Source organism: Ambystoma mexicanum, chromosome 8 (genome assembly GCF_040938575.1).
Source record: "Ambystoma mexicanum isolate Mex_15411 chromosome 8, UKY_AmexF1_1, whole genome shotgun sequence".
NCBI classification, from domain to species: Eukaryota; Metazoa; Chordata; class Amphibia; order Caudata; family Ambystomatidae; genus Ambystoma; species Ambystoma mexicanum.
Window position 1 is genome coordinate 18,410,865 of NC_090929.1, and position 19,118 is coordinate 18,429,982.

A 19,118-nucleotide genomic window follows, 5' to 3' on the forward strand; every position below is an offset into this window, starting at 1 on the left:
CAAACACCAGTATTTTTTTCATTCCCAGCAATCATCCTCGCCGAGCGATCTTCAGGTGTTAAGACAGCTTGGGTTTTCATGAACCATTCTCTCGATTGTTGTCTTTTTTCATTCAATGCCGGACATGTTATGATTATATGGTGTAAGCTCTCGGTCATCTTGAGGTTCTTGCAAAATCGGCAGTATTTTTTGCTTTTGGGGATTTGTTTTCTGGCTGCCATTATTTCTCAAGTCGGGAGGATGTTTAGCCGAAGTCTCATAAATGTATCTCTTGTTTTTGAGGACGGAAATATTTGCAGGTATTAAGGAAGTTGGTTAATTCTTCTGTTATCAGATGGGTTGTGTATGTTATGCCGGTATTTGTCTTTCTCTTGGTTAGTCTTCATCCAGTCATTCTCTTTTAGTTTTATTTTCGCTTTTTGCGGTCTCTCCAATAACATTTCCATCAATATATCTTGCTCTTCTCTTTTCTCTTCTGTCGCTGTTTTCCATTTTTCTAAGGCATGTTCTCTGTTGCAGTTTTTCCCCGTTCTGAATATTTCCAGTGGTGGGGTATTAGTTTTGGTCATAATTTTCCTGTATAAATCAAGTTGTTTCCATGAGGCGATGGATTCGAGTGATTGAAGTGCAAGTTCTGCTCGGATTCGTGTGATGGGTAGTGATACTGGCAGATTTAGCACTTTTTTCCAGAAGCACTCTTCTAGTTTGTCCCAGATGTTGGTGTTGAGCTTTATCATGGATTCTGCTCCGTATGTTAGTATGGCCGTTACTTTTTGTTTATAGAATGTAACTACTGGGGTCATAGAGAATTTTCCGTACTTTCGGTGGATTATTTTTGCTTGCCGGGCTAAGGACAAGGTTTTTTCTTTGAGGTGTACCTCCCATTCTTCTTCTGTTGACGATTGGGAGATCCATATTCCAAGATATTTTATTGTTTTTACTGTTTCCATTTTTTCCTTTCCTATGTAACAGGGAGGGAGCTGGCGATTAATCTTATTTTCTTTCTTTAGAGACATGATTTTCGTTTTCTTCGTATTTATTTTCAGTTTGTTCTTTGTCATGTATGTTTCTTGTTTTTCTAGTGCAATCTGCAGTCCTCTCTGTGTTTTTGCCAGAAGCACTATCCCATCAGCATACATAATGCAGGGTATCAATGTATTATTTATTTTTGGAGGGTTTATTTGCGGTGTATAAATGTTTATTTCAAGGTCTGCCATGTAGCGGTGAAATAAAGTGGCTGCTAATGGGCATCCTTGTTTCAGACAATTCCAGGTTCTGATTTGTTCCGTGAGTGAGTCGTCTCTTGATAGTCTGACTCTAAAACTGGTGTCCTCGTATAAGAGTTTAATCGGTTCGATGATATCAGTTGGGCACTTCCATGCAGTCAGTTTTTCCCATAGAATATCTCTGCTCACAGAGTCGAATGCTAGCCGTAGATCTACGAATGCGGCGTAAATTTGTATTTTGTTTCTTGTGGCTTCTTGTTTCAGTATATTTAGTAAAAATAGATTGATGTTAGTGCCCAGTGTTTTGATGAATCCAGTTTGTCTTGTTGCATATTTCTTTTCTTTGTTTGCCCATCTGTCCAGTTTTCCTAGTAGTATTTTTGTGAAAGTCTTACCCAAAGGGTCCAGGAGCGCCAGAGGTCGATAGTTTAGTGATTCTTTTGTGTCTCCATGCTTGAATATGGGTATTATTGTGGCTTGTTTCCATGTGTTTGGGATCTTTTTTGTGTTTTGTATCATCTTGAAGATGCTCTCGCATATCGCTGTCCAGACTGCTGCATTCTGCTTGATTATCGCGTTGGAAAGGCCGCCTGGGCCTGGGTCTCTGGAGGTGTTTAGGATATTTATCGCCTTTTGTAGATCTTCATGGTCCCATTCCCATTGCCATGCTTTTTGTTGGATATTATTTCCTTCTTTCATTGCATTATTGTTTCCGTAGATCTCTTTGCAATATTCCGTCCATCTTGCTTCTGGTACATCAGTGACCATACTGTTTTGTGTTTGTTTTTGGTCGTGTAGTAACGCCCATAGTTGTCTCGTGTTTCTATTCTTTAGTGTCTGGAGCATCTTCTCTGCATCATCTTGTATTATCATAGCTTTGTTGTTCTTTATCCAATTTCTGTATTGTTGTTTTGCTGTTTTAATTTCCTTGTATTTTTCCAATGGCTTCTGTTTCAATATCAGTTTTATTTTTGCTCTCAATTCTCTTTTCTTTGTTATTATTTTCTCGTTGTATGCATGGATGTGTTTCTTTGTTATTTGCTTTCCATTTGATGTATTTTGGCATCTATATGGTAGAAGTAGCCATCCATAGTTGATTTTTTCTAGTTCATCTAGTGCTGAATTATTCATTATTTTTGGCAGTTCTTCCATTGATTTTTTTCCAATTCTTAATCTATTTTTCCATTGTTTATTTCAATTTTTGTTGAATCCAGATTGTTGTTCATCATTTTTCCAGTGTTCCACGATCTTTTCATTATATAGTGGTCGCTTACTTCTGTTTTAATATTTCTGGATTCCCTCAGGTCTTCATGTATGTTTTCAGTCATGTATATGTAATCAATTATGGCAGTGAACTTGCCTCTTGCCCAGGTTTCCTTTTGCCTTCCTGTTGTTGTATCGATGCTATCTGATCTCCTCAAGTTCCTGCAGTGTAATTCTTTGGTCCAGCATTTGGCTCGGGGTGACAGATGAGATTTTTCTAGTTCTTCTCCTTTTTCATTAAATATGTGGTATTTAGATCTCCACATAATATAAATTCTATCTCATTGTATTTTCCTTTGGCGTTGTCTATTGCTGATGTTACCATGTCTATAAATTTCTCATCCGTTATTCCTGCCGGGTTCCAATATAGGTTCATTAGCGCCCATATGCGGACCTTCTTCTGATTCGCGGATGGGAATTCTTTCTCTTTGTTTCCCGTTTTGTGCTTAAGTATTGCAATTTGTATCCACAGGTTTAAGTTTTTGTGTTCTAGTATGTCAATGTTTCGTCCATTTTTAATTATAGTTATAAGTCCAGAGGACGGTCTGCCTTTTTGCTTTTGGATTGCGGGGTTCATTAATATGGTGTAGCCGTCAGCTATCGGTTGTTGCGTTATCCATGATTCTTGGATGCTGATTATGTCACATTCAAATTCGTTGTGTTGAATAAATGGCTATGTCCCCGGGTGTTCCATGAGCATAACGTGGTGGTATGCAGAATGTCTTCTTTTAGTTGTTATCTTCTTTGGTTGTATCTTTCTTCTGTATTTATAGGTGAGTCGTCTTTTTGCCTCCATATTCCGTATTTTCTGTAGAGGTCGTGGCGGTTTTGATAATCTTTCTTATCGTTTGCTTTATTCTCATACATGTCTTCTTCGCTGTTATATTCAGGTGGTGTATTCTCGTAGACGTCGTCTATTTCGCACATACTTTCGTTCATCTCAGATTGACTCCAGCTTAGTGTTTTTTGTTTTTTCCTCCTCTCTGTATTTTGTATGTCTTCAATCAGGGTCACTTCGAAGCCTAGCTGCTTGCAGATGTGTTTATTGTCTAGCATTCTATTCAGTGTTTTTTCAGAATCAAAGGTGACCTTCACTTGGTCCGTTGTTATTTCATCACAGAATTCTACTGTTCGTATATCTTTCATTGTAGTTTCTTTCATATTTGGGATGGCTTGTATCAATCTTAACACATTGGAGCGGTTCATGATTAGGTTATCACTTTTTGTTGTTGTTCTTTTTAATTTTATTTTCTTGTCTATTTTTATGTCTGCTGGTTTTGTTGGAGGAAAAAAAATTGGTAGTTTTAATACTTTTTCTGTTTGTTCGCCGGTTGTTTCATCATTATCATTGTTGTTTTGATGTTCCCTTGTCGGTGTAAATTGATTATTCGCATCCGATGTTGTTTCGATGTCATCTTCCCATTCAATTTTTGATATTTCGTCAAGTGCCTTTTCATATCCTGATTCTTCATGGTTTTGGTCTTCTTCTGGTTGCTCTTCTTCATATTCATCTACCGTAATCAACAATGCCTCTGCAATTTCGATTTGGGCTTCTTCAGATTGATCAATTTCATCTTCCTTGTAAATTGATAGGTTGATTAGTTTGTCTATTTCTGTGTCTTCATCGTGGTGGTCTAGGCTTTTCTTTTTCTCTTTGGGGTCAAGGTTTTTTGTTTGATCTGCTGTAGTAATTTGTTCGTTTTTGGATGGAGTTCTTTTGGAGGATTTGTTAGGTTTCTTAAGAAAGCACGTGAACCTCTTTGCCTTTTTTTTTTTTTGTTGGGTGTTGTTCCTTTTTGTCCTGCTCTCTGTTGGATTGTATCTTGTTTCCTTTCGCAAAGATTTCATACGTTTCTTTTCCATTCAAATCAGGTCTAGGTCTCTTGTCATCAATTGATTTGCTTTTCTTTTTTTCTTTGTCTCTATCTATGGAGTTATTTGTCTTCATCTCCTTAAGAGGTTCCCGGTAAGGTCAATTAGATTTATTTCTACGGAGGTGAAATTACTTTTTGCTTCTTGTCTTTCCGCTATCATTGGGGGTTCGCTGTTCTCTGTCCCTTCTTGTTGTGTCGTCGTGTTGCTTAAACTGTGGTGTTTTGGAAGAGGCATCTGCGTTGGTTTTTCTTGGTTTACTGCTGTCATCATTGTAATTAGCACGTGAGTCAGATCTGTTTTTTCGGCTCTGTCGCTGCGAGCGATGTCAAATAGCCTAGTTTGCCATAGGTGGCTATTTTGTGCTTTGATTTCTAGGCGCTCAAGTATTTTGTTCATGCATTGTTCTAAATAGCTTTGTTCTGAATGTATCAATGCAATGAGTGTTGTTTGGTCTTTTATTGAATCTACTAGTGCCTCTTGCAGCTTCATGTATGGCAATAATGATTGTGTTGTGGTTGTTATCAACATGTTTTTTAGGTCTAGCATTGAAGTCGGTATAGATGCTAACTCTTGTTCCGTATGTTGATCGCATCTGCATTTGTCTGGTATTTCTTGGTTTGAATTTTGTGTTTCTTCACATTTGACTTGCCAATCATTTTTGTTTTGCAAACTTCTGTCTCTGTTGTGGATTTCTTGTTCTTATGGTATTAGTACTTTTCCTCTTTGTTGCTTTTGTATCCAATTGTCTGTCTCTTTTTTCTTTGCAAGTGATGTTGGGCTACCGAAGACCTCTTTTCTTCTTTCATGATTCTTCATTAGGTTTTCGATTTCTGTTATATCAAGGGATAATCTTGCAGTTTTTGGATTTATCTGCTCGTTTTTCTTTGGGTCAAGTTGTTGCGAGTGTCTGCGGCTTTCATACAGGGCCTGCCATTTCTTTTGTGCTTTGGCAGCTTTTTCCTGCTGGGTTATGAGTTTTCTTTCTTTTTCATCCTTTCCTTCTTGTGGGGCCGGTGGCTTTGGTATCTTCTCGATTTCCTTTATCTCTTCCTCCTTCTTTGATTTATTTTATTCTTGTGAACAAGGGTAGTTATGTTGTTTCGTTCCACATTCATGGTCTCTTTTTTTTCGGATTTCGAGTCTCCTGTAGCAAACTTCTGGTTTTCACTGTTTGTTTCAGAGTTCTCTTTTGGTACTGATGTGTTTTGTGCCTCTTTAATTGGGGAGTTCTCCTTCATGTCTTCTTTCATGTTTGGAGATGAAGGTTCTCTGGTGTTTCCCTCGCATTCATTTGTTGGTGCAATTATTTGATTTTTTTCTGTTGCTCCGCTTGTTTTAGTATCACTTTCCATAGTTGTCAGTAATTCTTCGGTGTTACATTCTCTAAGGGTAGTATTTTTGTTGCTACCACAGGGTTTGGTCGTTGCATATTGTAGTTCTGGCGTCTCCTTTGTCTTTCTTCTCAGATTCATGTGCGGGGGGGTTAGTTCAGCGGGTTTCCTGCGTTTTGTCGTACGTGTTATTCGAGGAGTGGGGTTTAGTGGTACACACTTTCTTGCCCGTTCCGGCACTATGAGGTATGTTTTCTCTTGTATGTAGTTTTTAGTTGCTGCTTTATGGCTTATGTTTTGCTTGTCGTGGGCGTTGGTTATTTTTATTTATTTGTTTTCTTTGTTTGTTTTATTTTGGGAAAGTTGTGTTCGTGGGTGCCGGTTTCAGGGGCTTTCTCCTGTGTGTGCCTCCCAGACTGTTGTTTCCTGTAGTGGATCAAAGGCTAATTGCACGCAGTCTCCACTAGTTATTTTCTGTCTTTCCTTTTAGATTCAATGTGGCTCAATTTGTGTTGGTTTCAGCGTCTTATCATCTTGCCAACACCGCCAAACAGCCGCACAACAGTCACCGGCCTTTACTCCTGACCGGCTTAACGCCGCAAGGGTGGCTCGAGCCTCACTAAATGCTCGGGTGAAGTCATGTGATTGGTCACGTGCAGCCAATCTGGCCCGCTTCCTCCAGGAAGCAGGGCAGTAGAAAAAAGAAATAAATCCACAGCAAGAGCAGCGCTCGCAGTGCTGTATAGTAGGTTAAGAACAGGAGAGCGTTCTGTGGGTAAGACACTCCTTCACTCAGTACTTCAACGCACCGCTCGGGCGGCTCAAACCTCACTAAATGCTTGGGTGAAGTCACGTGAATGGTCATGTGCAGCCAATCTGGCCCGCCTCCTCCAGGAAGCAGGGCAGTAGAAAAGAGAAATAAATCCACAGCAAGAGCAGCCCTCGCAGTGCTGTATGGTAGGTCAAGAACAGGAGAGCGTTCTGTGGGTAAGACACTCCTTCACTCAGTACTTCAACGCACCGCTCGGGTGGCTCGAACCTCACTAAATGCTCCGGTGAAGTCACGTGATTGGTCACGTGCAGCCAATCTGGCCCGCCTCCTCCAGGAAGCAGGGCAGTAGAAAAGAGAAATAAATCCACAGCAAGAGCAGCGCTCGCAGTGCTGTATAGTAGGTTAAGAACAGGAGAGCGTTCTATGGGTAAGACACTCCTTCACTCAGTACTTCAACGCACCGCTCGGGCGGCTCGAGCCTCACTAAATGCTCGGGTGAAGTCACGTGATTGGTCACGTGCAGCCAATCTGGCCCGCCTCCTCCAGGAAGCAGGGCAGTAGAAAAGAGAAATAAATCCACAGCAAGAGCAGCCCTCGCAGTGCTGTATGGTAGGTCAAGAACAGGAGAGCGTTCTGTGGGCAAGACACTCCTTCACTCAGTACTTCAACGCACCGCTCGGGTGGCTCGAACCTCACTAAAAACTCGGGTGAAGTCACGTGATTGGTCACGTGCAGCCAATCTGGCCCGCCTCCTCCAGGAAGCAGGGCAGTAGAAAAGAGAAATAAATCCACAGCAAGAGCAGCGCTCGCAGTGCTGTATAGTAGGTTAAGAACAGGAGAGCGTTCTATGGGTAAGACACTCCTTCACTCAGTACTTCAACGCACCGCTCGGGTGGCTCGAGCCTCACTAAATGATCGGGTGAAGTCACGTGATTGGTCACGTGCAGCCAATCTGGCCCACCTCCTCCAGGAAGCAGGGCAGTAGAAAAGAGAAATAAATCCACAGCAAGAGCAGCCCTCCAGTGCTGTATAGTAGGTTAAGAACAAGAGAGCATTCTGTAAAACACTCCTCCACTCAGTACTTCAACGCACCGCGCGGGCGGCTCGAGCCTCACTAAATGCTCGGGTGAAGTCACGTGATTGGTCATGTGCAGCCAATCTGGCCCGCCTCCTCCAGGAAGCAGGGCAGTAGAAAAGAGAAATAAATCCACAGCAAGAGCAGCCCTCCAGTGCTGTATAGTAGGTTAAGAACAAGAGAGCATTCTGTAAAACACTCCTTCACTCAGTACTTCAACGCACCGCGCGGGCGGCTCGAGCCTCACTAAATGCTCGGGTGAAGTCACGTGATTGGTCACGTGCAGCCAATATGGCCCGCCTCCTCCAGGAAGCAGGGCAGTAGAAAAGAGAAATAAATCCACAGCAAGAGCAGCGCTCGCAGTGCTGTATAGTAGGTTAAGAACAGGAGAGCGTTCCTTGGGTAAGGCACTCCTTCACTCAGTACTTCAACGCACCGCTCGGGCGGCTCGAGCCTCACTAAATGCTCGGGTGAAGTCACGTGATTGGTCACGTGCAGCCAATCTGGCCCGCCCCTTCCAGGAAGCAGGGCAGTAGAAAAGAGGAATAAATCCACAGCAAGAGCAGCGCTCGCAGTGCTGTATAGTAGGTTAAGAACAGGAGAGCGTTCTATGGGTAAGACACTCCTTCACTCAGTACTTCAATGAAGTATATTTGACTGAAGAACTGAGCAACGATATTCCGAGGCACCATGAAGCGCGGAAAAACGGAACTGAGCAACGGACGCTGCGCGTGGCTATTTATGGGCATGGTGACGTCGGCGCCGATACGGTGGCTGTCGAGGGACACCAACTCGACGGACGTCGATGCGCAGCGCCCTCTACTGAGAAAATGTTTTCCGAGGCCAGCAAGCTGGAGACGAATTATCAAAGATAAGGAATACGTCGGAGGACACAATGCCTTTGAAAAGTCGGTTCTTTTTACCTTGGGGGAGGGACAGGGATATTGAAAGGTTTGCTCCACTTGGGATGGAGGTTAATGTGACCATGATGAAGATCTTAGGCATTCATCTCACAAGGGACCTGGAGAGCTTATTTGAAGCCAATTTCCTCTACTGAAGCTGAAAATACAAGCGAATATTGAAAAAGTTAAAAAGCTTACAATCTCATGGCTGGGTCGTCTCAACGCACTGAAAATGGTGGCCCATTTATTCCAAATGCTCCCGATACGCATCCCAGAGTTTTTTTTCGGGAAGTACGGGGGCGCTTAACAGGTTCCTCTGGCAGGGGAAGAAGGCCAGAATCCCCAGGATGACCCTAACGTTACCAATTCAGAGCGGGGGGCAGTTGGCCTTCCCGAGTTGAGGCTCTATTATAAGGCCACCCAGCCTAGAATTCTGATTCCCCACCTGAGGTCCCAGGTTGATCAACAAAGGGTGGCAATGGATCACTTTCATGTGAGCCCGGCCATGGTTGGGGAATGGCTGTGGGTACCCAGAAATAAATTGCCAAGGAGAATACATGATCACCCCATTTTGGGAACATTATGGGATATCTGGAGACAGGGGGTGGACATGAAGGGGGTCACCACATGGCCGTCGCCTTTGGGTCACCTCTGGGTACCTGGAGTTAGAGACACCATACCCAGTCCATGTAGGTTTCAGGGATGGTTCGAGGCCAGCCTAAAAAGGATTGGGCAGTTCTTCAGGGGTGGCATTTTCATCACGATCGTGGACTTAGAGAAGGCCCTGGTTATAGGCAAACATTCAGTATTCCTGTTCTTGCAGCTAAAAGGGGCCCTCACGGACCTGAGCATCAGGGACAAGACAGGTAGGGAACTCACTTTGTTTGAGAAATTACTGGACAGGAGCACGACAACGTGAGGGTTAATATCAGCTATGTATGGGCCTTGGTTGGGCGGGAGGTGGGACCATGGAGCACTTGAGAGGGTGATGGGAAAGGGACTTGGGGGTAGAGATAGGCGAGACCCTCTGGAATGGGCTTTGTAGGGGCGTCACCAAGAGGTCGCTATCTTGCCAGTATAGGCAGAATGCGATTAAGCTCCTCCATATAGGTGGCAGTTTGACCCGGTCAGATGTTTCCTGATAATAGTCCTAAGTGCTGGAGGGGTCTTGATGAGAGAGCTGATTACTTTCATATGTGGTGGGCTTGTCCCAGGATACAGGTTTTCTGGGACGAGGTCCTGGGATGGATAAGAGACCTAAAAGGGCTACAAAGAGATAGGAAGTCCATATTGGTTTTGTTTGGGATGGAGGAGGTGGACGGGGAGTACTCTAGGCTTCCAAAAATGGCCAAATCCTTACTGCTGGCTGCCAGGGCATGCAGTGCCACCAAATGGAAAAACGAATACATGCCCAGTAAGATGGAGTGGTCCAATGTGGCCAAGAGCATTTATATGATGGAAAGAATCACAGTAGGGCTCCATGGAAGACCGGGACCAATGGAGATGGAGTGGTACCCCTTTAATGTCAGGTACCTGAACCCTGACCTGCAGATGGGGTAAAGGGAGGCGGAACACATTAGGGAAGCGACCTAGGGATGGAGGTGAATAAAGATAGGGGTGCAAAAGAGGAGTTCTGGGGTAGTTCAGAGGGTGATTTGGGAGTAATGAGGGCAGGTACACCGCGGGGACCTAAAAGTGGACTGTTCACCGGACAAAGGCCTTGGAACCTGAACATTGGAGGAACAAGCTGTACAGGGAGGTGGGGGGGCGGGGTGGAGGTGGTGGAGGGGGAGTTGGTACGGATTGTTCCAGTTGTTGATGCTTTCCTCTGTTTTCTTTTACTCTGTGTTGTTGTTTCTCTTTTTATTTGGAAGCATTAATGTTGTAAGGTTGTAATTTCACAATTCTCCTGCAAAACAAAATAAAAACCAAAACTAAACGTGAAAAAAAAGGAAAACCTTTTCTTACTGGAAAAAAGGGAACCATATGGAATGTTTGTAAAACCCTAAGATTTGGCATACATAACCTCCAGAGAGGCGGAAGACTGCATTTTGAGAAATTGTTGAACTTTTAAAAAGAAGCCTTCTTCTAAAAGGCATCCAAGTATTCGGGCTAGCAAAGCCCAAGGACAGAGGCTATTTTTCTTAAGGGCTAGGGTCAGTTAGCTAGTTTGGACTTTTGACGAGCACCCTTACTTTTAGTACCTTAGGCAGGGATTTCTCCCATCGCGGTAGGGCCAGATAGGCATTTTCTTATTATTTAAATAAACACCCTTGAACATGTCCGACCCCTTCTTCTGGATTGCTACAGAATGAACAAATAAACTGTTCCAAGCAGTGGTTGTGCAGCATGGTGGCGTTGGGATCCCGCCTTGGCTGCCTCCACAAGTTAGAGCAACACTGTGCATGCTGCCGTAGCTCCCTACCTGTTGCACACAGTGTGCCTCTTCTGTTTGGGCCCTTGTAAAGGCTCTGTTCTGGATCGCCTTTTGACCAGTGTGTGATTTGGTCTCCAAGAGGTCACCCAGAGCCATGATTTGAAGTGCCGTAGAAGATGGGGCACCCTCGGAATGATAGGTTAATGGAATTACCTCCCATATTTGTTAGTATGCCAAGCATAGGAGGATGAATGAGAGCCGACATGGGTCCCACTGTGACAAGAGGGCTTGGGCGGGTTTGAATTCCAAACATCTAGGGGAGGATGGGACATAGGGAGCTCCTAAAACTACCCCCATTCTTGGCCACTGGCGTGGTGCATCTTCTCCCAGTTTGAGAGATACGTATGTACCATAGGGGCTCTCTGAAACAGTGTATGAATATGTGATACCATATGGCAGGTACGGTGACAGTGTAGATTTGCAGGCTCCAGATGCTCAGACAGCTAAGAGAGTGCATAGTGCTCCAGAAATGCAGCCCCTGATGACATCCATGGAGATGAATGAAGTGGAACTGCACTCAGAAGGGGGTCGGTTTCTCCCAGTACCCCAATCCAGCCCACGTTCTGCTACAGTACACATGTGCCACTGGTCCGCCACTTTCCTCTCCTATGAGACATGTGTGATGGGAAGTCAGAAAGAACAGACATCTCTGGAAATGTGCTTAAATCTACATGATAATTCATAGGCCCCATGTTAGGGAGAGGCCGCTGCGGGGTCATGTTGGAAGTAGTAAGGAATTACATACCTCGCCGGAGGGGCAGCAGCTTGTTTTCGAGAACATCCCGGGCATCGGTTCCTTCATCCATCAGGTCCAGTTTGGTGATGACTCCGATGGTGCGCTGGCCTGTGGGACAAAAATAAATGCTCAACTTTCAGTCCGAACAGCCAAATTACTGAACATTCACTCCAAAAAGGCCAAAACGATACCTTTGTGTCAGCTTTTGGTAGTGCTTGGTGAGAGGAGTGGTGAAAAAGGGCCTCACAAGCCAAGCGCATGGCCACAGATTGGTCACACCAGCGAGCGCCCAACTCACTGTCACACAGAGCGGCACGCTGAGGGTGTCCTAGACAAAGCTGCTCACGTGTACATCACCCACACAAACAAAATCACATGTGCCCTCCCTGTAAAGAGTGGTGGTGTGACTAACAGATTTGAACATACATTTAAAAACAGGCATTCAGTAGAAGGTAATCGTGAGAGAAAGAGAGAAAGTGAGCGAGAGTAAGAGCATGAGAGTGAAAGAGTGCAAAAGAGAATGAGGGAGTGAATGCAAGAAATGGAGAGTGAGAGGGAGATGGAAAGGATGAGAGACAGAGCGAGAGGGAGGGAGATTGGTGCATTAAGATTTTAGCACCTCAGTGCCTAGAGATTGAAGCAGGGGAGTGGATTAGGATTGTAGTGCCTCACCACCTAGAGATTGGTGTAGGGCAGTTTGTGTTTATTTATTTATTTAGTGTTTTATTTACAAGCGCTAACTCGCCAAATGGCTTCCTAGTGCTGGTTAGAGTATCTGGGCGCAGCCAAGTAGATGAGAAATGACTATTGAAGGATAAGCACATCAACCAAGGATTTTGCAGAGAGGTAGTTTGGGGGATGGGGGCAGGTAGGGGTGAGCAGATGAGTTTGTTATCAGAGGGAAATGGTCAGAAGGTTTGTGAAAGAGTAAGGAAGGGAGTCAGAAAGAGATAAAAGGGGTTGGTGGTAGATGCTTTTAGGTACAGAGAGGTACAATCCAGCAATGGAGGGAAGGAAAAGAGGGTGGGTGCACAGGGGTAAGTGCTAGAAGGGTAGGGGGATAGGATCGGATGGGGAGGAGCAAAGAGTGTAGGTGTGTGTGGAGAGGGGAGAGCGATGAGGGTGCTGATAAGTTTAAGGAGATCTTTTCATTTCTGTAGCCAATTGTTGAGATACTATTGTTTTAGGTGCTTTTTGAAAGTGCCGCTTTTTGGTTTGTGTGTTAAGTGTTCTGCAAGGGCATTACTGAGAGAGGGGGCTATAGGGTATAGGGATCTTCCTCTGTGACATTTTCTGTGGTATTTGTGGGTTCGTAGTTTGAGTTTGGAGGAGCAGTGGAGAGTGGTAGCTTTGTGAATGAAATGTATGAGTCCGCTTGGTTAATTGGTATACATTAGGGAGTGTCTAATTATGAGGGTTCTGATTTATATGTGATGACTGATGGGTAGACATTTGAGGGTTTTCAGGCTTTCTGATACGTCGTATTATGAGCCTATCGGCTTTGTATTGAAGGCTTTGGAGAGGTGATTAGGCAGCTTGTGACAGTGTAGTTCACGTTGGTTTCTGGGGTTAGGGCGAAGGCTAATTGAGTGTCGTCAGCGTAGCCTGGAGGGCGGCTACTGAAGGCTTTAATAATGTCCGCAAGGGGTTTGATGTATGCATTGGACAGCCAGGGGGATAGGATCGAACGCTGTGGTACTTCTATTTGTAGAAGTTGGGGGTAGCTCGAAATTCATACACTTTATAAAATGGCAGTGCGGTTGCTAAGGAACGATTTAATCCATTTGAGGGCTAGGTCTTGGAGGCCTACGTGTTTTTGTAGATTGGTGCTGAGGATGTTGAGGTTTACAGTGTCAGATGCCGCTGAGAGATCTAGAAGCATGAGGCATGTGGGAATGTTTCTTTCTAGGGAGAGTAGGATTTGTTCCCTGATATAGAGAAGATTGGTTTCAGTACTTCCTCTGGGTTGGAATCCAGATTGGTTGATCTGAAGTAGATTGTGGGAGCTGCTGTGTTTGGTTAGTTGGATGCAGACTGTTTTTTCAATGATTTTTGCCATGGAGGGAAGGTTGGAGAGGGGTCTGCAGTTGTCAGGTTGTGTTCGGGGCGCACAGTGGCATTTTTGTAGGGCTTCAGGGATTGTGGGATTGTGCCAGTGTTGCATAGGTGTATTATTAGAGGCGAGGGCATTGTGGGATTGTGGGATTGTGCCAGTGTTGAAGCTAGTGTTGCAGAGGTGTATTATTAGAGGCGAGGGGATTGTGGGATTTTGCCAGTGTTGAAGCTAGTGTTGCAGAGGTGTATTATTAGAGGCGAGGGGATTGTGGGATTGTGCCAGTGTTGAAGCTAGTGTTGCAGAGGTGTATTATTAGAGGCGAGGGGATTGCTCTGTTGTTTTTGATAAAGATGGTGGGCAAGTGAATGTGTGGGTAAATGGGATAATCATGTTTGCAATTATGATTTTGATTTCTTGGGTTGTGATGGGCTTGAATTTGGTGAAAGGGGTGGCATTAGAGCAGGGAGAAGGAGTGGCAGGGCTGGTTGGTAGTGTTTAGGGGGCAAAGTTGACAGGGATGGCGCGATCTTCGTATTTTAGTTTGAAAGGCTGTGGATATTTCTTCAGTCCATGTTTGTGAAGGGGTCGGAAGGTTGATTATGGCTTCAGTTCTTTGTATATTTTGAAGGGTTTGTGGTTTTGTGACTCTGCCAGGTGTATGTTGTGCAGTTTGGTGCGTTTGTGAAATGTATGTGTGGCCGCAGTGGGGTTGGGTGTGTGAGGTGGGTGTTTGTGTTTGGGTGGTGGGAGCCTGAGTGAGTGTATGTGTGATTATGATGTGGTTTGTGGGTGGAGGATTGGTGGTTGGAATTTGTTGTGTAGATTCTGTGGGAAAGAGGGTTGTGGCGTGCTGATTTATTTTGCGTGGGACTCCAAGATGAAGTGTTGATGTTGTCTTTAGGTAGATTGCGGTAGAGATGTAATAGTGTGTGTATTAGGGTACCGATTTGTCTTAGTAAGGTTGGTTTGGCTTGGAGGAGGATGATCTCTGTTTTGTAGAGGTTTATGGTTAGCGGGTGTCCAGGTGGTAGGAGAGGTAGATGCTATTGTGTGAGGGTGGAGGCAAAGGTTTCTATTTAGTTGTTGTGGTGTTTGGATGCTAGAATGTTATTTGTTATTTGTTCCCTGCTAGTTGGCAGTAGGGAGTGGTCTGAAAAGAAAGTGTCCAAGTTGAGCTGGAGGTGTTTTTGGTGTTTCCTTCTGGCATTTATTTGCAGGATTGTTAAGGTAGTTGGATGTTGGTATGCAGCTTGGGATTGGGATGATGAGAAAGGGGCTGTTATAGAAGGGTATAGAGGGGAAAGGGTTGTACATACTTGCATTAGGTGTTGGGTGACAGTTATAGTCTTTTAGGCGCTTCGGCTAAGAGGCTGTCCATAGGCAGGATAATGGCCTTTACTTAGTCGCGCAGACTAGATAGCCTGGTGGGGTCCTTGAAATAGTGGCCCAAGATTCAGGCTCTGACTTCGGTCCAAGTTGACCACCGTTGATCGCAGTCATTTGATGTTGTTTCTGTTCCCCAATTGGTGGTTGCAGGGGAAGGTTCTCGCCAAGTCAATGTTGTTACAGCAGGGAGTGTGGGGAGCAATGCATTAAGGTTGCAGCACCTCCACGCCTGGAGATGAATGCAGGGCAATGCATTTGGAAAGTATCACCTCCTTGCTGAATGAAGGGCAATGCATTTGGAAAGTATCACCTCCTTGCCTATAGATACTGCAGGATAGTGTGTTAGGTTTGAACAATCCTTATCACTTTCCAGCGGTTGCACAGGATGGTCAGATAAGGTTGTAGCACTCTCCTCCGAGACAGCAAAGTAGAATGATTTGTTAGGGTGGAAGCTCAGGTTTGATATGGGATGCAATTAAGGGTGAAAGATTGGAGGAGGATGGTGTATTTGGGTGGTAGCGCAGTGTCTCTTCAGAACTGGTGATAGATGTTGTTTTGGGGTTCAAGTCCCCCCACCAGTGTTAGGATTGTTGCTACAACACAGAGTTGTGTGTTAGGGTGTCAGTATTTACCATTCATTCTTTCACTTTGCTCACATAGCTGCATTCAAAGCAAATGTACAACTCCACAGAACAGAACCAAGACTGCCCTTCTGCAAATGTATTGAACTATCGCACCATCTCAGCCCACACACTCCTGGAGTGCGACACCATGACACAACCTACCCTGGGGGTCCACCTCTTTGGAAATCTTCAAGGCATCGGAGTTCGCCAGGTCAGAGTTGGCTGGCGAGACGGCCAGGATAAGAGCGTTATCTTTGGTCACAAACTGCATAAGCATGTCTCGGATCTGAAACTCAATGTCCACAGGCTGGTCTCCGACTGGGACCTTGGTCATGCCAGGGAGGTCAACCAGGGTAAGGTTCAGCACTGGGGATGACAAAGCGGTTAACAGTTTAGAATCCTTGACAACATTCATTTTTTCCTGTGTGTAATGAAGGCTGGAGGATGACTGACCCCCTTGCCAAGCCCCTGCTTACCCAACCTCCCAACTGTTTAAGATTGAATGTATGCAGAACTACATTTAATACTTTCATTTCTGATGGCAGATTAATGGGATTTATTTTCAGCCTCTGGAGATGGAACTGTCAACCTGCCCATGTAACAATATGATTCTGAATCTGGTTAACAGAACATCTGATTACAGAAACCTCTGTGAGCCCTTACCTTTGCTCCACAGATTTAGGTGTAGCGAAAGTTAATCAGTGACTCCCATTGCTCTATAAGCACCCTCGTGCCAATTCCCCCCGCCATGTCTGTACGGAGGAAACACTCACCGTTGGGGGAGTAGACTCTCAAATTGATGGGGACTGGAGAAATTCCCTTGTTGGAACCAGTAACCCGATCAGTTTCCGCCTCGATTTCCTGACGAATTTCTTCAAAGTCTGTGAATTTCTTCCCCTTGCAGTGCAGGAACTCGCCATATTCTATGCATAGACAGAGAGAAGTTACTGAAAATGGGCTTCACCGCTGAAAACTGCTAGGTGACCCATTGAAGGCCACAGATGTTTATACAAAGTGAATCTGGTTCCATCAAGGACTGATGCAGAACAGCTGTGCATCGTTCTCCACTCTCATTTCCATTTATTTATTTTATTTATTTATTGTGCATTTGTTAGGCGCTAATACAGTAAGTCAATTATGTTTCAAAGCGGCCACAGGGCAAAAGGGAGGGAACATGGATTGAAAAAACAATGAATACAGTGGAAGATAAGGATGGACCTACTATGCCTAGTGAGTATTCAGAACGTGCAAATGCAGCGAGAAGAGGGGAAATGTGGTATGGGGGTAAGTGCTGGAATGTCCGCGCTCATGGGTGTGCAGCAGATGAAGTGCATAGTATGGTAAATGCTATTGGGTAGAAAGGGCAATCCTACAGAAATGAGGCCGGTGGGTGCCAAGGCAAGTGCTGAGAGGAGGGCAGAGGCTGGGGCCATTGGGTGTGGGAGGCCAGGTCCCCCAGGGACACATAAGGGCCCTGGCCACCAATCACAGAGACTGTGAGATTAGCAGAGGAGAGACTAAGGTAAGGAGGAAGTGAAGTGTAAAGTCTTGGGGAGTTTCCAGAATTTGAGGAGATTCTGCTCAGGACAAAGAGGGAGGGGGGGGCGTTCCATAAGAGGGAGCCGGCTGGGTAAAGTGATCGGCCTCCAGCCCTCTGTTTAGCGAAACACTTTACACATAGTGAGCTAGTGCCAGAGGCAGCAGAGGTCTAGAGGGAGAGTATCTAGTAAGAGTAAGTTGCAGTTGGCTTGGTCCTAGGCCCCAGACAGCCGTGTGGATGATGCAGAGGGTTTTGAACTTAATCTGTGCTGCAACCGGGAGAAAGTGGAGAGCTTTTAGGGCAGGAGAGATGCGGTGCCTGGTCTTAAGGCCAAGGATAGGTCCTCGCTGCCCTATTCTGGATTAGCTGGAGAGGTCATAAAGTGGAAGAAGGTAGATTCAGGAGAAGGCTATTGCAGTAGTCAAGCCTTGAGAGAGCCAGGGCTCGGGTAACATTGAGCTTCTGGTTGGAAAGTGATAAAGGGAGAATTCCTTTGAGTAGGAAGAGTTGAAAGTTGGACTTCTTGGCAATGTCCTGAATGTGAGGGAGGAAGGATAGAGAGGAGTCGAAGATGACACCAAGGTTTCTGGCTTCAGAAGAAGGAGCAGGGGGAGAGCCAATAGAGTATGGACAGAGTGAGGGGAAAAAAGAGGGAGCAGGGGGTCACAATGTGAATGATCTCGGTCTTGCTGGCATTGAGGCAGAGATCTTTGGAAGTACACCAGGACTGGATGACATATAGGCAGTCAGGGACGATGGAGGGTGCAAGAGGGTTAGCAGGAAGTTTTAGAAGAGTTGTGTGTCATCTGCATAGCACTGGAAGTTGGCGGAAAAGGAGGAAATGAGGAGTGCTAGCTGAGCAAGGTAAGTGCCGAAGAGCCCTGGGGACAACACAGGTGAAGAAGGAAGTAGGTGAGGAGAAGGTGCCCAAAATAACTTGGGATGAATGGTCAGTTAGGAAGGAGGTAAGCCAGTCCAGTGCCCGCTCCGATACACCAAGGGTATCATGGAGCCGTTTTATGAGGATGAAGTGTATCGAAGGCAGAGGAGAGGTTGTGTACGATGAGGACTGCTGGAGAGTTGGACTCCAGAGATGCAAGCAGTTCTTCACAGGTGTTCAGAAGAGCAGTTTGCATGCACATGCTTCCATCTTGTTCGTGCTATAGACATCTGAATTCCTTTCCACTTCTCCATAATCATACAACCCTTCTATACCCCCACACCAACACCCATACCATCCGATCTAGCTCTCTGGGACTCTCAGCCCAATCTAAAACAAATTAATTGGCACATTGTCAGGTCCCTGGGAACACGAACCAGATGGAATGCCATGAATCTGTTTTTTTCTGGTCACCCTGGGTTCAGGAAAACATTAGAACTGATAAGGAGACATTTTTTGGTGGGAGACGATGAGAGTGGATGTAATCAATTTTGTTAAGACTTGTGAAACCTGTGCATGAGTTAAGTCTCAAGTGGGAAAACGTATGGGCCTTTTGGAGCCTCTTCCTATTCCGCCTCATCCGTGGCATACTATTTCCATGGATTTCATTGTTGATCTTCCTAAAGAACAGGGTTTCTACGATCTTAGTTGTGGTGGATTTACTTACCAAGGAAAGTCACTTTATTCCTGTTAAAGGGGAGGTTTCCGCTGAAAAATTAGCTCAAAGTTTTTCTCAAGGTGTAGTTCGATTGCATGGTTTGCCTAGTCGGGTCATTTCTGATAGGGGTTCTCAGTTTGTGTCAAGATTTTGGAAAGCATTTTAGGTAAATATTTGGGTGTAGAAATAAGGTTAACATCTGGTTGTCATCCTGAGACCAATGGTCAGGTAGAACGAGTAAATCAGGAGTTGGAGAAATATTTGAGGTGCTACTTTCAGGAGGGAGACAGTTGGGTGG

At 45.0% G+C, this 19,118-nt stretch overlaps 1 protein-coding gene across 10 annotated transcripts in view; it reads right to left on the bottom strand.

Moving 5' to 3' along the window:
- The window catches only part of DNM1 (dynamin 1), a 1,028,058-nt gene that overhangs the window by 713,028 nt on the left and 295,912 nt on the right, over nt 1-19,118 (bottom strand). For all 10 annotated transcript variants that reach the window (XM_069609157.1, XM_069609159.1, XM_069609155.1 and 7 more), the window contains exons 3-5: nt 16,456-16,605; nt 15,845-16,048; nt 11,627-11,725 (exon numbers count right to left, since the gene is read on the bottom strand). In XM_069609157.1, the coding sequence (XP_069465258.1) occupies nt 11,627-11,725; nt 15,845-16,048; nt 16,456-16,605 (453 nt within the window). The remainder of the gene's footprint in view (nt 1-11,626; nt 11,726-15,844; nt 16,049-16,455; nt 16,606-19,118) is intronic.